This window comes from Salmo salar, chromosome ssa03 (genome assembly GCF_905237065.1).
Source record: "Salmo salar chromosome ssa03, Ssal_v3.1, whole genome shotgun sequence".
NCBI lineage: Eukaryota > Metazoa > Chordata > Actinopteri > Salmoniformes > Salmonidae > Salmo > Salmo salar.
In genome coordinates, this window is record NC_059444.1 from 47,912,195 (window position 1) to 47,927,635 (window position 15,441).

The 15,441-nt window shown below is 40.8% G+C and overlaps 1 protein-coding gene across 1 annotated transcript in view; it reads right to left on the minus strand.

Moving 5' to 3' along the window:
* Positions 1-4,479: 4,479 nt before the first annotated feature.
* LOC106600630 (solute carrier family 26 member 6) overlaps positions 4,480-15,441 on the minus strand; it is a 29,836-nt gene continuing 18,874 nt past the window's right edge. Inside the window, exons 16-19 of the mRNA XM_014192131.2 lie at positions 10,322-10,528; positions 9,842-9,896; positions 6,502-6,650; positions 4,480-6,354 (exon numbers count right to left, since the gene is read on the minus strand). Of these exons, the coding sequence (XP_014047606.1) occupies positions 6,328-6,354; positions 6,502-6,650; positions 9,842-9,896; positions 10,322-10,528 (438 nt within the window). The 3' untranslated portion in view covers positions 4,480-6,327. The remainder of the gene's footprint in view (positions 6,355-6,501; positions 6,651-9,841; positions 9,897-10,321; positions 10,529-15,441) is intronic.

Genomic DNA, 15,441 nt, shown 5'->3' on the forward strand with positions numbered 1-15,441 from the left:
CGTGGCGCGAATTACAAATTCCTCGAAAATCCAAAAACTTCAATTTTTCAAACATATGACTATTTTACACCATTTTAAAGACAAGACTCTCCTTTATCTAACCACACTGTCCGATTTCAAAAAGGCTTTACAACGAAAGCAAAACATTAGATTATGTCAGGAGAGTATCCAGCCAGAAATAATCAGACACCCATTTTTCAAGCTAGCATAAACCAAAACCAAAACCACAGCTAAATGCAGCACTAACCTTTGATGATCTTCATCAGATGACACTCCTAGGACATTATGTTATACAATACATGCATGTTTTGTTCAATCAAGTTCATATTTATATCAAAAACCAGCTATTTATATTAGCATGTGACGTTCAGAACTAGCATTCCCACCGAACACTTCCGGTGAATTTACTAAATTACTCACGATAAACGTTCACAAAAAACATAACAATTATTTTAAGAATTATAGATACAGAACTCCTTTATGCAATCGCGGTGTCCGATTTTAAAATAGCTTTTCGGTGAAAGCACATTTTGCAATATTCTGAGTACATAGCCCGGCCATCACAGGCTAGCTATTTTGACACCCACCAAGTTTGGTACTCACCAAACTCAGATTTACTATAAGAAAAATTGGATTACCTTTGCTGTTCTTCGTCAGAATGCACTCCCAGGACTTCTACTTCAACAACAAATGTTGGTTTGGTTCCAAATAATCCATTGTTATATCCAAATAGCGGCGTTTTGTTCGTGCGTTCAAGACACTATCCGAAGGGTAACGAAGGGTGACGCGCCGGCGCGTATCGTGACAAAAAATGTCAAAATATTCCATTACCGTACTTCGAAGCATGTCAAACGCTGTTTAAAATACATTTTTTTGCGATTTTTCTCGTAAAATAGAGATAATATTCCGACCGGGAGACGTCGTTTTCGTTCAAAGACTGAAAATGTAAAATGGACTCTTCACGTGGACGCGCGCGTCCGTCTCATTATTCTCAGATCGACCACTATCCAAATGCGCTACTGTTTTTCAGCCAGGAACTGCAGAGTCATCATTCAACGTTCTGGCGCTTTCTGAGAGCCTATGGGAGCCTCAGAAAGTGTCACGTTACAGCAGAGATCCTCTGTTTTCAATAAAGAGGCTAAAGAAGGCCAAGAAATGGTCAGAGAGGGCACTTCCTGTTTGGAATCTTCTCAGGTTTTGGCCTGCCATATGAGTTCTGTTATACTCACAGACACCATTCAAACAGTTTTGGAAACTTTAGGGTGTTTTCTATCCAAATCAAACAATTATATGCATATTCTAGTTTCTGGGCAGGAGTAATAAACAGATTAAATCGGGTACGGTTTTTATCCGGCCGTGAAAATTCTGCCCCCTATCCATAACAGGTTAACACTTTTTTTGGTTACTACATGATTCCATATGTGTTATATGTATATAGTTTTGATGTTTTAAAGAAAAACCCTTGAAGGAGTAGGTGTGTCCAAACTTTTGACTGGTACTGTATATCAGGAAGTAATCACTCTCTATTCTTGTCAGTTTGTTGGGGTAGAGGGCTTTGTCAATGGGGTCATGGACATGCTCTCACCCAAATCAATGGCGATCTCGCTGCGTTGCGATGTTTTAGTGCCCATATGCTACATCACCTGCTTCTTCATTGACCTCTCCATGGTAACAGAGGTAAGGGAGTCTGAGGAGGAGGAGTCTGTGAGATGAGGAGTTTGAAAAAATTATGGAGAAGGGGAAGATGGGAAGTGTGAAGAAGGCAGTTATTAAGTAGTTATTATTTTGTTACTGTACAAGCCAACACAAACTCAGACTCTTCCCCCACTTCTCTACCCGCTCTCAATTCAAGGGCTTCATTAGCATGGGAAACATATTTTAACATTGCCAAAGCAAGTGAAGTAGATAATTAACAAAAGTGAATTAAACAATACAAATTAACAGTAAACATTACACTCACAGATATTCCAAATGAATAAAGACATTTCATATGTCTCTCTGTCTCTGGGAGGGATGTATGTGTTCCAGCTGTTTTACTACTACTCTGCCAGTGGGATGACATTGCTCTAGCAGGCATTCTAGAAGTGTGTGGTGGTGGCCTGGGTCTATGTTAAGGGTAGTGTGTGTTCCTGTTCTACGTGGTGAACTACAAACCTCTGACCTATAACTCAGTGTAGGCGTACCCACTGCCTGTGTTGCCTCTGTGGCTGACAGTGCTTACTTAACTGTAACATTCTAATATGACTTTGACTGTCACTGTCTAATAGGGAATGATAGTGAATGTGAGTCACTCAATACATCAGACTGCTCAGTTGAAACGGTTTCCCTCATTAGCTCCTACCATGCCCAATTAATGTCTGACTCTTGTTAGGCTTTCACTCTGTCAAATCAAATGAAATTGTTTGTCACATGTGCCGAATACAACAGTGAAATGCTTACTTACAAGCCCTTAACCAACAATGCAGTTAAGGAAATATAAGTGTTAAGTAAGTAAAAAAAAATATATAAGAATTAAAGAGCAGCAGTAAAATAACAATAGCGAGGCTATATACAGGGGGTACCAGTACAGAGTCAAAGAGCGGGGGCACTGGTTAGTCGAGGAATTTAGGTAATATGTACATGTAAGTAGAATTTAAAGTGACTAAGCATAGATATTAAACAGAGCAGCAGCAGTGTAAAAAAAGGGGGGGGGGGGGGCAATGCAAATAGTCTTGGTAGCCATTTGATTAGCTGTTCAGGAGTCTTATGTCTTGGGGTAGAAGCTGTTAAAAAGCTGTATTTTGAACCTAGACTTGGCGCAGTAGCAGCGAGAACAGTCTATGACTAGGGTGGCTGGGGTCTTTGAAAATTTTTAGCGCCTTCCTCTGACACCGCCTGGTATAGAGGTCCTGGATGGCAGGAAGCTTGTCCCCAGTGACGTTCTGGGCTGTACGCACTACCCTCTGTAGTGCCTTGAGGTCGGAGGCCGAGAAGTTTCCATACCAGGCAGTGATGCAACCAGTCAGGATGCTCTCGATGGTGCAGCTGTAACTTTTTGAGGATCTGAGGACCCATGCCAAATCTTTTCAGTCTCCTGAGGGGGAATAGCTCTGTGGCATCCTGCAGTGTGTAATGTTTGTGGCGTTATTTGAAGTTTTTAATTTGTGCACTTAGTTAACCTGTTGGGGCTAGGGGGCAGTATTTTCACGGCCGGATAAAAAATGTACCCGATTTAAACCGGTTACTACTCTTGCCCAAAAACGAGAATATGCATATAATTGGTAGATTTGGATAGAAAACACTCTAAAGTTTCTAAAACTGTTTGAATGGTGTCTGTGAGTATAACAGAACTCATATGGCAGGCCAAAACCTGAGACGATTCCATACAGGAAGTGCCGTGACTGACAATTTGTTGTCCTTCTGTTGCATCTCTATCGAAAATACAGCATCTGTGCTGTAACGTGACACTTTCTAAGGCTTCCATTGGCTCTCTAAAGCCGCCAGAAAGTGGAATGGGGTGTCTGCTGTCTCTGGGCAAAGTACAGCAGCAGAGTTTGTAAGTGGTCAGCCTGGGGACAGTGAGACTGGAGATGCGCATTCACGAGACTTCTCCATTTTTTTCTTTCAGTCTTTGAATGAATACAACGTTGCCCGGTTGGAATGTTATCGCTATTTTACAAGAAAAGTAGCATAAAAATTTATTTTAAACAGCGTTTGACATGCTTATAAGTACGGTAATGGAATATTTTGAAAATTTTTGTCGCGAAATGCGCTCGCACGTTACCCTTCGGATAGTGACCTGAACGCACGAACAAAACAGCGGTATTTGGATATAACTATGGATTATTTGGAACCAAAACAACATTTGTTGTTGAAGTAGAAGTCCTGGGAGTGCATTCTGACGAAGAACAGCAAAGGTAATCCAATCTTTCTAATAGTTATTCTGAGTTTAGGTTGTCCCAAACTTGGTGGGTGTCAAATTACCTAGCCGTGATGGCCGAGCTATGTACTCTGAATATTGCAATATGTACTTTCGCCAAAAAGCTATTTTAAAATTGGACATAGCGATTGCATAAAGGAGTTCTGTATCTATAATTCTTAAAATAATTGTTATGTATTTTGTCAACGTTTATCGTGAGTAATTTAGTAAATTCACCGGAAGTTTTCGGTGGGTATGCTAGTTCTGAACATCACATGCTAACCCCTAGAGAGGTTAGACCACATAGACATTTGATCTGGGACCAGGCTAAAACATTTACATGTACATTTTAGTCATTTAACAGACATATCCAGAGCAACTGCAAGAGCAATTTGGGTAAAGTGCCTTGCTCAAGGACACAACAACAGATGTTTCACCTAGTTTGCAATATGTAATGATGAAATGTGTAGGATATTATTTTGGAGAGAATAAAGAGTGCAGCTATGCTTCAGAAGTGTATTCAATCATACAAGTGCTGAATATGAAACAGATAAACACAATAAATCACACAACAGATCTGCTCACTTTACTGGTGTTTATTTAGCCATGTACTCAGAAACAATAATATTTTACTTTAAGATAATGGAGTGTATTTGATCAATGCTAGAAAATTACAAATCGTATTCAAAGTAGATTAATTAGATCAGGAAATTAACAATTTAGTAATATGTTGAAAATGCATATAAACATGAATTATTCACATCCTCTATAGAAAGATACAAAGAGATTAGCTCTATAACAGTGTTCAAACTATGGGAGAACTATACTCCCTTTGGCATTGATTTGACCCTGAAATACATGATGATGTATAGTTGTGGCTCAAGGTTACGTGATGCCAACCTGGACTCAGTGGTAGAAAATTTAAGTCTGTCTCCCGTCATTTAGTATGATATGTTACGAATTCCAATTTGTTGTGGCTAACGTTAGCTAGGCTAGGGGTTAGGGGAAGGATACTATGTTGTTGCAAAGTAGCTAAAATGCTAAAATTGTCAGTGATGTGATACAAACACCTTTGGATAACAGAGTGAAAGCTGCTATTCATTCAGTTGATATTGAACTACCATGTTTCTGTCTTGGGATGATTTACATAACTTTCAACATCATTATGATTACATCGTCAGCAGTGAGGCTTAAGAAATTACCCACTGTATGTTTTCCCCTTGGCATTGAAACCGTATAACCCTAGCCTATGAGAGACAGAGGACTCAGCTAGAGCTAATGTTATTAAAGCATTTATAATTTACATTAACATTTTAGTCATTTAGCAGACACTGTTATACAATGCAACTGACAGTTAGTGCATTCGTCTTAAGATAGCTAGGTGGGACAACCACATATCTCAGTCATAGTCAGTACATTTTTCCTCAATATAGTACCTATCAGCAAAGTCAGCGCTAGAAGGGGAAAAAAGGCAAGGGTGTTATACATACATATTATGTATGTATACAGTACCAGTCTAAAGTTTGGACACCTACTCATTCAAGGGTTTTTCTTTATTTTTGACAACACAACTGATTGGCTCAAATGTACGAAGAAAGAAATTACACAAATTAACTTTTAACATGGCACTGTTAATTGAAATGCATTCCAGGTGACTACCTCATGAAGCTGGTTGAGAGAATGCCAAGAGTGTGCAAAGCTGTCATCAAGGCAAAGGGTGGCTATTTTAAAGAATCTCAAATATATAATTTATTTTTTGATTTGTTTAACACTTTTTGGTTACTACATGATTCCATATGTTATTTCATAGTTTTGATGTCTTCACAATTATTCTACAATGTAGAAAATAGTAAAAATTAAGAAACCCTTAAATGAGTAGGTGTGTCCAAACTTTTGACTGGTACTGTGTGTGTGTGTATAATGGGAGAAGGCCCCTGAGGTACAGGACATACTACTGTCTGTGTCACACTGGCCCCAGGCGGAATGGATTAAATAGGATTAGGATTAGGGTGATGGGGGAGGTGAAGAGAACTGCTGACTAGACTACACATCTCAGGTGGCTGACAAATATTTTGGGGAGTTTTATTTTTAATTCGGGGAGGTATTTTGTGTTCAGCTATTAAACATAACATGAAAGGGGAACTGCCTTGGTCCAACCGGCAAAACACACACACACACACACACACACACACACACACACACACACACACACACACACACACACACACACACACACACACACACACACACACACACACACACACACACACACACACACACACACTCTCTTGGTGCATTCTCTTTCACAGAGAGGGAAGAGGTGAGGGGAACCAATGGGAAGCCAGGCAGCAGAAGGAAAAGTGAGGAGAAGGAGGAAGGTGGAGTGGAAGGGAGGTGGAGTGGAAGAGGAACAAAGTGACCCCTGTTGGTTACATCTTGGTAGTGCAGGTCAAGTCCTAATAGAAGAGGAGATATCAGAAGTGTCAGAAGGAACATAAGATAAGATTCTGTGACTATATGAATTAATCAATTTCTAGGTATCGCCTAAGAAATAATAACAAGAAACTACCTCATAAAAAAAAAAGTTACTCTGCTCCACTCACCAGAGCATACTCGTAGATGATGGGTACGTCTGAGGCCCCATGCAGTCGGAGGCTGTGTAGCACCGCGTCATGGATCGTAGTGAACAGACAGCTCTTAGGGATGGACTCAGAGAAGAAGCCTGCACTCGATAACTGCTCCACCACACAGACTGGAGGAAAGATGAACCAGGTTAGACAATACACATGTGAACCACAAACACACACACAGACAACACAAGCTAAGGCCAGAGCGACGAGCCTGAATTACCACACATACCAGTGGCGGTCGGTGCCGTTTTAAGATGAGGGATGACAAATCTTTTTTTATGAGCATGGCCTTACAGAATTTCTATTACAGCATATTGTATGACTGTCATTCATATTCTATTCATCCAGCTAAACGTAACATCGATAGTTTTAGGCTACTACATCATACTCAAATGTTTCCTATACCCATCATGAGGTTGCTACAACCTAGCATATGAATTAACGTTTACAATGTAGGTACACAGGTTGAGATATATTTTAGTAGTCAAGGTGACAGACATTGACACATTCATTATCGCCTTGCAGACTCTTGCCCGCATCTAGCTGATCTAGAGTGTAATCATTAGTCCAATAGTTGCAAATGATAGTTTTTATTGGACAAATTCAGGTATGTTTACAATTGGCTCATTCATCCCCCCTCTTCTCTGTAACTATTCCCCAGGTCGTTGCTGTAAATGAGAATGTGTTCTCAGTCAACTTAGCTGGTAAAATAAAATAAATATTTATTTGTTTGCTTCTGTTTAAAAAACATTTTCAACAGAATCGGCGGAATGAATACAACCCCTGATCAAAAGCAAACACGTTTAAATTTCATATCAGCCACATACAAACAGCATGATCTCTTTGATCATTGTATAATTCCTTCTCGCATCTACACGCAATCCTCTTCTCGCAACTACGCGCTTTCCTTCTCACCTTTTCCCTTCGCTTGTGGTCTTCAGTAACAACAAATCAGCTGTCTGGGACCAGGCGAAAAAACCTTTCCAAGCCAAACCTTAATATAATAACCGCTAACCTCTACACACAGCCTACATTGTTGTCACCATATTAACGTCATAATCAACATAGCTACTAGATATAATGCACTAGTAAACCCACTACAATCATGCAGTACAGAAGCAAGTAGTTGAGCAGTTACACCGGTGGACCCTGGTGGCAATAAATTAATAAAACCAAAAACATACCTTGACTTGGAAGCAATTCAATGTTGGATAGCCATAGCCAGCTAGCTAACATAGCATCCCTCTCTGTTTGAGTTTGAGCTGGGTGTTTGAGTAGGCTAAACTAGCTAGCTGCATTCGCTAGCTAAGTAAGTGAAAGTAAAACATTTAAAACCTCTTGACGGTCGCCTAGGATAGGGGGCGCTACAGCGATTTTTGAAAAAAATTCGTGCCCATTTTAAACGGCCTCCTACTCAAACTCAGAAGCTAGGATATGCATATAATTAATACTTGTGGATAGAAAACACCCTAAAGTTTCTAAAACTGCTTGAATGGTGTCTGTGAGTATAACAGAACTCATTATGGCAGTCAAAACCCCGAGACCGATAGTAACAGGATGTGGAATTCTGAATTGCGGACTCAACTTCATCACTTTGCCTATAAATCACACCGTGAGCAATGGTTAATTGAGCACTTCCTATTGCTTCCACTAGATGTCCCCAGTCTTTACAAAGTGGTTTGAGTCTCCTACTGTGAAAACTGACAGAATGAGAGGCTGTGGAAAGTGGTCACATGAGGAGGGCCATCACCATTATGACGCCGGCGCCCCTGGCTACCCTCCCCTTTCGAAACGTTTAGAAAGACAATGCAATCGTCCCCCTTGAATCTTATTGGAGCTGTGGTTGAAAAAGGCCCTAAAGATTTATGTTATACAACGTTTGACATGTTTGAACGAACCTAAATTAAAAAAAAAAAAGCATTTTATTGAAAGAGGAGTCCCGCGGCCGACGGAACTTTTGGAGCAGCCTTCAGAACGTGCTAACAAGAACAAGCTATTGGGACGTAAAGGATTAACTTTTTTGAACGAAAATACATTTGTTGTGGACCTGGGATGCCTGGAAGTGCTATCTGATGAAGATAATCAAAGGTAAGGGATTATTGACAATAGTATACAAGAGTAGATTTGATATGCGATTGTTCCAAGATGGCGCTGACCTGTAACGGTAGCCTATTTTTCTGAGTATCGCATCCACTTTTATCGCAAAGTGTGATTACCCAGTAAAGTTATTTTTAAATCTGGCATTACAGGTGCTTTCAAGAGATATTCATCTATAAATCTTAGAATGACAATATTACATTTTAAAAATGTTTTCGAATAGTAATTTAGTAAATTGTAGCGCTGTTTCATTGGATGCATTTGAGGGAAAATAGTTAGTCAACATCACGCGCCGATGTAAAATGCTGTTTTTATATATAAATATGAACTTTATCGAACAAAAGAATGCATGTATTGTGTAACATGATGTCCTAGGAGTGTCATCTGATGAAGATTGTCAAAGGTTAGTGCTGCATTTAGCTGTTTTTTGGTTATTTGTCATGCATGTGGTTGGTCGGAAAATGGCTATGTGGCTACTTTTACGATATACTCCTCTAACATAATCTAATGTTTTGCTTTTGCTGTAAAGCCTTTTTGAAATCGGACTACGTGGTTCGATTCAGGAGAGGTGTATCTATAAAACGATATAACATAGTCCTATATTTCAAAAAAATAAAAAATGTTAATTTCGTTATGCTAATGACGATAGGATTTTTCGCTGGATGTCCGCCCCGAGCCCGCCCAGAGGTTAAAAAAATCTAAATCTCGTTCTCGCTTCTCCTTCACTTGTTAATAAATTAATTTGTTCAAAACTGTACAACTGTTGTCTTTCTCGCTCTTCGAGTCAACTACTCACCACATTTTATGTACTGCTAGCTAGCTGTATCTTATTCTTTCAGTACTACATTCATTCTCTGGACAACATGTCAGTTCATACTGCAAGAACTCTTATAGGTTGAAGGATGTACTCCGGAAGTTATTATAATTACTGTGTAAGTCTATGGAAAGGGGTGAGAACCACATGCCTCCTAGGTTTTGTATTGAAGTCAATGTATCCAGAGGAGGACGGAAACTACGGTGCTACGCTACAGAGTGCTGTTGAATATACTGTAGACCTTCATTGCAAAACAGTGTAGTTAAAAAAAATATTTGGTGACGTGAATATATTTAGTATAGTTTATGTTATATGTTTGACTAATTTTCTTTTTCAGAATTTCACTGAAGAGGATGGTCCTCCCCTTCCTCCTCTGAGGAGCCTCTACTGACACATACTCACCTTGGCATCCACTTAAATAGATGTCAATGTCAATCTCTCTATAGTTTAGGAATATCTGCAAAAAAGAGAAAGTGAGAGACAGATAAGGTCAAATAACAAGTCCATGTTTCTCTCAGGGACTGTTTTTGTTACACCAGTTTGGATTTATCTTATTTTTCTCTTCCATCCTTCTTCATTTCCACCTCCTCTTTCTATCAGTGCCTCTTCCCGACATACAGTACATAAAAACATAATTTAAGCCTGCTAACTCACAGAACACAAGACCTTTGTTTGTTTTGAGCACAAGGCCACACAGGAGAGCGACTGCAAACAATGTTACATAAGAAGACTGGATACAAACTAATAACACATTTCTGAAAACATCTGGTAACCTAACCTCTCTTTCTCTCTCTCCCTCGCACTTTCCTTATCTCCTCTCTATCCCCTTTGCACTCAAACCCCACTCCTTCATCACCACTGTTCAAAAACACACACTCGTACGTTTTTCAGCGTCTTCACAGTGGCCGTGTCAGCAAAGTTGGTTGTGGATAGGTCCAGGATGATGGTGTGTGTGTCGTTGACGGAGTTCCTCCCCATCTCTCCTTCTCCTCCGGTACTGGACGTCTGGGTTATGTGATCATAGCCATGAATACCAGTCTCAGAGCCCAGGTCGAACCCGGTACCTTGCTGCTCAAAGGCCCAGTTCACCTTAGATTGACAGAGACAGAGTTTCAATCTTTACTCTGCTCTGATAAAATACACATTTCAAAAGCATTATGGGCTAGCCTAGGTGCACCTGGAGGTTTTACTGAAGCACCAAATTTAGCACAGCAGTAGATTTATGTAAACTGAAAATATTTCGATATGGAGCCACCCTAGAATTGGACCCTGGTGGAGCGTGGCAGCAATTTCTTTTAACCTCTTGACGGTTGCCTAGGATAGGGGGCGCTACAGCGATAAAAAAAAAACTTGTGGATAGAAAACACCCTAAAGTTTCTAAAACTGTTTGAATGGTGTCTGTGAGTATAACAGAACTCATATGGCAGTCAAAACCCCGAGACCGATCATAACAGGATGTGGAATTCTGAATTGCGGACTCAACTTCACCAATTTGCCTGTAATTCACACAGTGAGCAATGGTTCATTGAGCACTTCCTATTGCTTCCACTAGATGTCCCCAGTCTTTACAAAGTGATTTGAGCCTTCTACTGTGAAAACTGAATGAATGAGACGCAGTGGAACGTGGTCACATGAGGAGGGCCATCACCATTATGACGCCGGCGCCCCTGCCTACCCTCCCCTTTCGAAACGTTTTGAAAGACAATGCAATCATCCCCCTTGAATCTTATTGGAGCTCTGGTTGAAAAAGGCCCTAAAGATTTATGTTATACAACGTTTGACATGTTTGAACGAACCTAAAAAAAAATCAATTCATTTTTTCGAAAGAGGTGTCCCGCGCACGACGGAAGTTTTGGAGCAGCCTTCAGAACGCGCTAACAAGAACAAGCTATTGGAACATAAAGGATACATTTTTTCGGACGAAAATACATTTGTTGTGGACCTGGGATTCCTGGAAGTGCTTTCTGATGAAGACAATCAAAGGTAAGGGATTATTGACAATAGTATACAAGACTAGATTTGATATGCGATTGTTCCAAGATGGCGCTGACCTGTATTGCTAGCCTATTTTTCTGAGTATCGCATCCCCTTTTATCGCAAAGTGTGATTACCCAGTAAAGTTATTTTTAAATCTGGCATTGCAGGTGCTTTCAAGAGATGCTAATCTATAAATCTTAGAATGACAATATTACATTTTAAAAATGTTTTCGAATAGTAATTTAGTAAATTGTAGCGGTTTCACCGGATGCATTTGAGGGAAAATAGTTAGTCAACGTTACGCGCCGATGTAAAATGCTGTTTTTATATATAAATATGAACTTTATCGAACAAAAGAATGCATGTATTGTGTAACATGATGTCCTAGGGGTGTCATCTGATGAAGATTGTCAAAGGTTAGTGCTGCATTTAGCTGTTTTTTGGTTATTTGTGATGCATGTGGTTGGTCGGAAAATGGCTATGTGGCTACTTTTACGATATACTCCTCTAACATAATCTAATGTTTTGCTTTTGCTGTAAAGCCTTTTTGAAATCGGACAACGTGGTTCGATTCAGGAGAGGTGTATCTATAAAACGATATAACATAGTCCTATATTTGAAAAAATCAACAACAAAAAAATCGTTATGCTAATAGCGATAGGATTTTTCGCTGGATGTCCGTCCGAGCCCGACCAGGGGTTAAATAGCCGTATATGATAACACTATTTTACAATTCAGAAGGTCTATTTTGACAAAAACACATTTATCTAGCATGAAAATATTTAGATATGGAGCCACCACAGATTTGGACTACGTAAATCAGAAACTTTACGTCCAAAAATGATGCAGAAAATGTATCCATGCTTTTGTCACTTCGGCTGCTAGAATCTTGACTAAAACCAAACATTTTTATCATATTACCCCAATGCTAGCCTCTCTACACTGGCTTCCTGTTAAGGCTAGGGCTGATTTCAAGGTTTTACTGCTAACCTACAAAGCATTACATGGGCTTGCTCCTACCTATCTTTCCAAATCGGATATACCTACACGTACGCTACGGTCACAGTAGGCAGGCCTCCTTACTGTCCCTAGAATTGCAAAGCAAACAGCTGGAGGCAGGGCTTTCTCCTATAGAGCTCCATTTTTATGTAATGGTCTGCCTATTCATGTGAGAGACGCAGACACGGTTTCGACCTTTAATTCTTTATTTAAGACTCATCTCTTCAGTAGGTCCTATGATTGAGTGTAGTCTGGCCCAGGATTGTGAAGGTGAACGGAAAGGCACTGGAGCAACGAACCGCCCTTGCTGTCTCTGCCTGGCCGGTTCCCCTGTCTCCATTGGGATTCTCTGCCTCAAACCTTATTACAGGGGCTGAGTCACTGGTTTACTGGTGCTCTTCCATGCCATCCCTAGGAGGGGTGCGTCACTTGAGTGGGTTGATTCACTGATGTGTTCTTCCTCTCCGGGTTGGCGCCCCCCTTGGGTTCGTGCTGTGGAGGAGATCTTCGTGGGCTATTCTCGGTCTTGTCTCAGGATGGTAAGTTGGTGGTTGAAGATATCTCTCTAGTGGTGTGGGGGCTGTGCTTTGGCAAAGTGCGTGGGGTTATATCCTGCCTATTTGGCCCTGTCTGGGGGTATCGTCGGACATGGCCACAGTGTCTCCCGACCCCTCCTGTCTCGGCTTCCAGTATTTATGCTGCAATAGTTTGTGTCGGGGGGCTAGGGTCAGTCTGTTATATCTGGAGTATTTCTCCTGTCTTATCCGGTGTCCTGTGTGAATTTAAGTATGCTCTATAATTCTCTCTCTTTCTTTTTCTCTCTTTCTTTCTTTCTCTCAGAGGACCTGAGCCCTAGGGCCATGCCTCAGGACTACCTGGCCTTGCTGTCCCCAGTCCACCTGGTCGTGCTGCTACTCCAGTTTCAACTGTTCTGCCTGTGGCTATGGAACCCTGACCTGTTCACCAGACAAGATACCTTGTCCCAGACCTGCTGTTTTCAACTCTAGAGACAGCAAGAGTGGTAGTGATACTCTGAATGATCGGCTATGAAAAGCCAACTGACATTTACTCCTGAGGTGCTGACCTGTTGCACTCTCTATAACTGCTGTGATTATTATTATTTGACCCTGCTGGTCATCTATGAACATTTGAACATCTTGGCCATGTTCTGCTATAATCTCCACCCGGCACAGCCAGAAGAGGACTGGCCACCCCTCATAGCCTCTCTAGGTTTCTTCCTAGGTTCCGGCCTTTCTAGGGAGTTTTTCCTAGCCACCGTGCTTCTACACCTGCATTGCTTCCTGTTTAGGGTTTTAGGCTGGGTTATGTCCTACAACATGAGCATTTAACAAATGGCCACTAAAGCTACTTTGGAAAATATCCCTGCCATCGAGGTGGAATAGTTCACAATTGATGTGAACTATTATCTCAGGTTGTGTTTCAGTCAGATATGTGCCTGTCAGCATAATATTTTAATTTCAACCAGTTTTTCTAATTCCAGCTGATTATAATGTACTGCAATTGGAAGAAATTAAAGTCTTTAACAGAGTTTAGTCTGACATGGATTTTGCTTCTAACTGTTGATTTGAGACAGCATCAGGTAAAGGTGTATTTCATACACCCTTAGGGACCTCTAAAATCCTAATTAAAAAAATAATTACTGGGTCAGTGGAGCCATACACAGAATAGAAAGAGATGAGTACAGCATTAAAAGCCAGGACTCTAACCAGCTAATTTACTAGTGGCTACTAAGCAAAATAAATTCCTGGCCTTGGACCTGACCTAAATCCCTGTATTCAAGTGTATGCTGCACATCAACCAATGCTGTGTATCAACCAATGGCAGGCATGTTACAAAAATGTTAGGAGATGTATGCAAGGGTCTCTTCACTATACCATACAGTATAACATCTAGCCTAATTGGGGTCTAATGCATTTTGTAAGACAGCTGCCACAAAGATACAGGGAGCCACGTTACCCTCGAGCATACTCAGCCCATGTTTATGCGTGCGGGCAAGCAGATCCATGCCCACCCGCCTAGACACATGTCCGCCCACTACACACACCCCCATGCATACACATACCAGAATGGGTCCAACCATATGACACTGGTCAGGAATAGGAGGGTCCAAGACTCTTGCCACCAGCCCAAGCCACCCGGGCCGACAAGCTCATCGACCGCCACAAGAGTGACCAGTAGAACAGCGAGACTGTCAATAATTTAACTCTTCCCCCCAACACGATTTCCTTCCCACCTTTTTTTTATAATTTCCCAAGGGAAAGGTTTAGAAACAAATGTCAAAAATGAAACAACAAAAACCACAAATATACATACATATACACACAGACACAGCACAGCCTCCATAGAATTCATCTCATAATAATAATAATAATAATGTAGAGCTCTCTTTACTTATAGCTGGGTTGCCCCACCTGCATGCCATGCCCTTAGGAATCTACCTATATGCCACATTTTGTAAGTTTATCTAAAAAAAGCCCTTCAGTACTGTAACATTGTATTACCAACAGCGGCCATTGTGTAAGATGCCACGACCCCCAGGGGCCAAATATGTGGTGGCTCCATATCTAAGTTTTTTAAGGGTTCATAAATCTAGCTCTGTTTTTTTATATATGATGTCTCAAACTCTAAATCTGTCCAGGGTACATTAATCTACCTCTGTGCCAAATGTGGTGTATCTCAAAAAAGGCCCTCAGAATTGTAACATTTTATTACCGACAGTGGTCATTTTGTAAGATGGCCACCATGGACCCCAGGTGCCAAATGTGTGGTGGCTCCAGTTGTAAATATTTTCAGGCTACATAAATCTACCTCTGTGCCAGATTTGGTGTGTTTATCTCAAAACAATCTGTTTAAAATGTCAAATATTGTTGCCATATGCTGCCATTTTGAAAAATGGCTGCCACACCCCCAGGGGCCAAATCTGGGGTGGCTACATATCTGAATCTTTTCAGGGTACATACATCTACACAATTGTTTTGCTTAAATGCCTCACTATACTGTAGTAC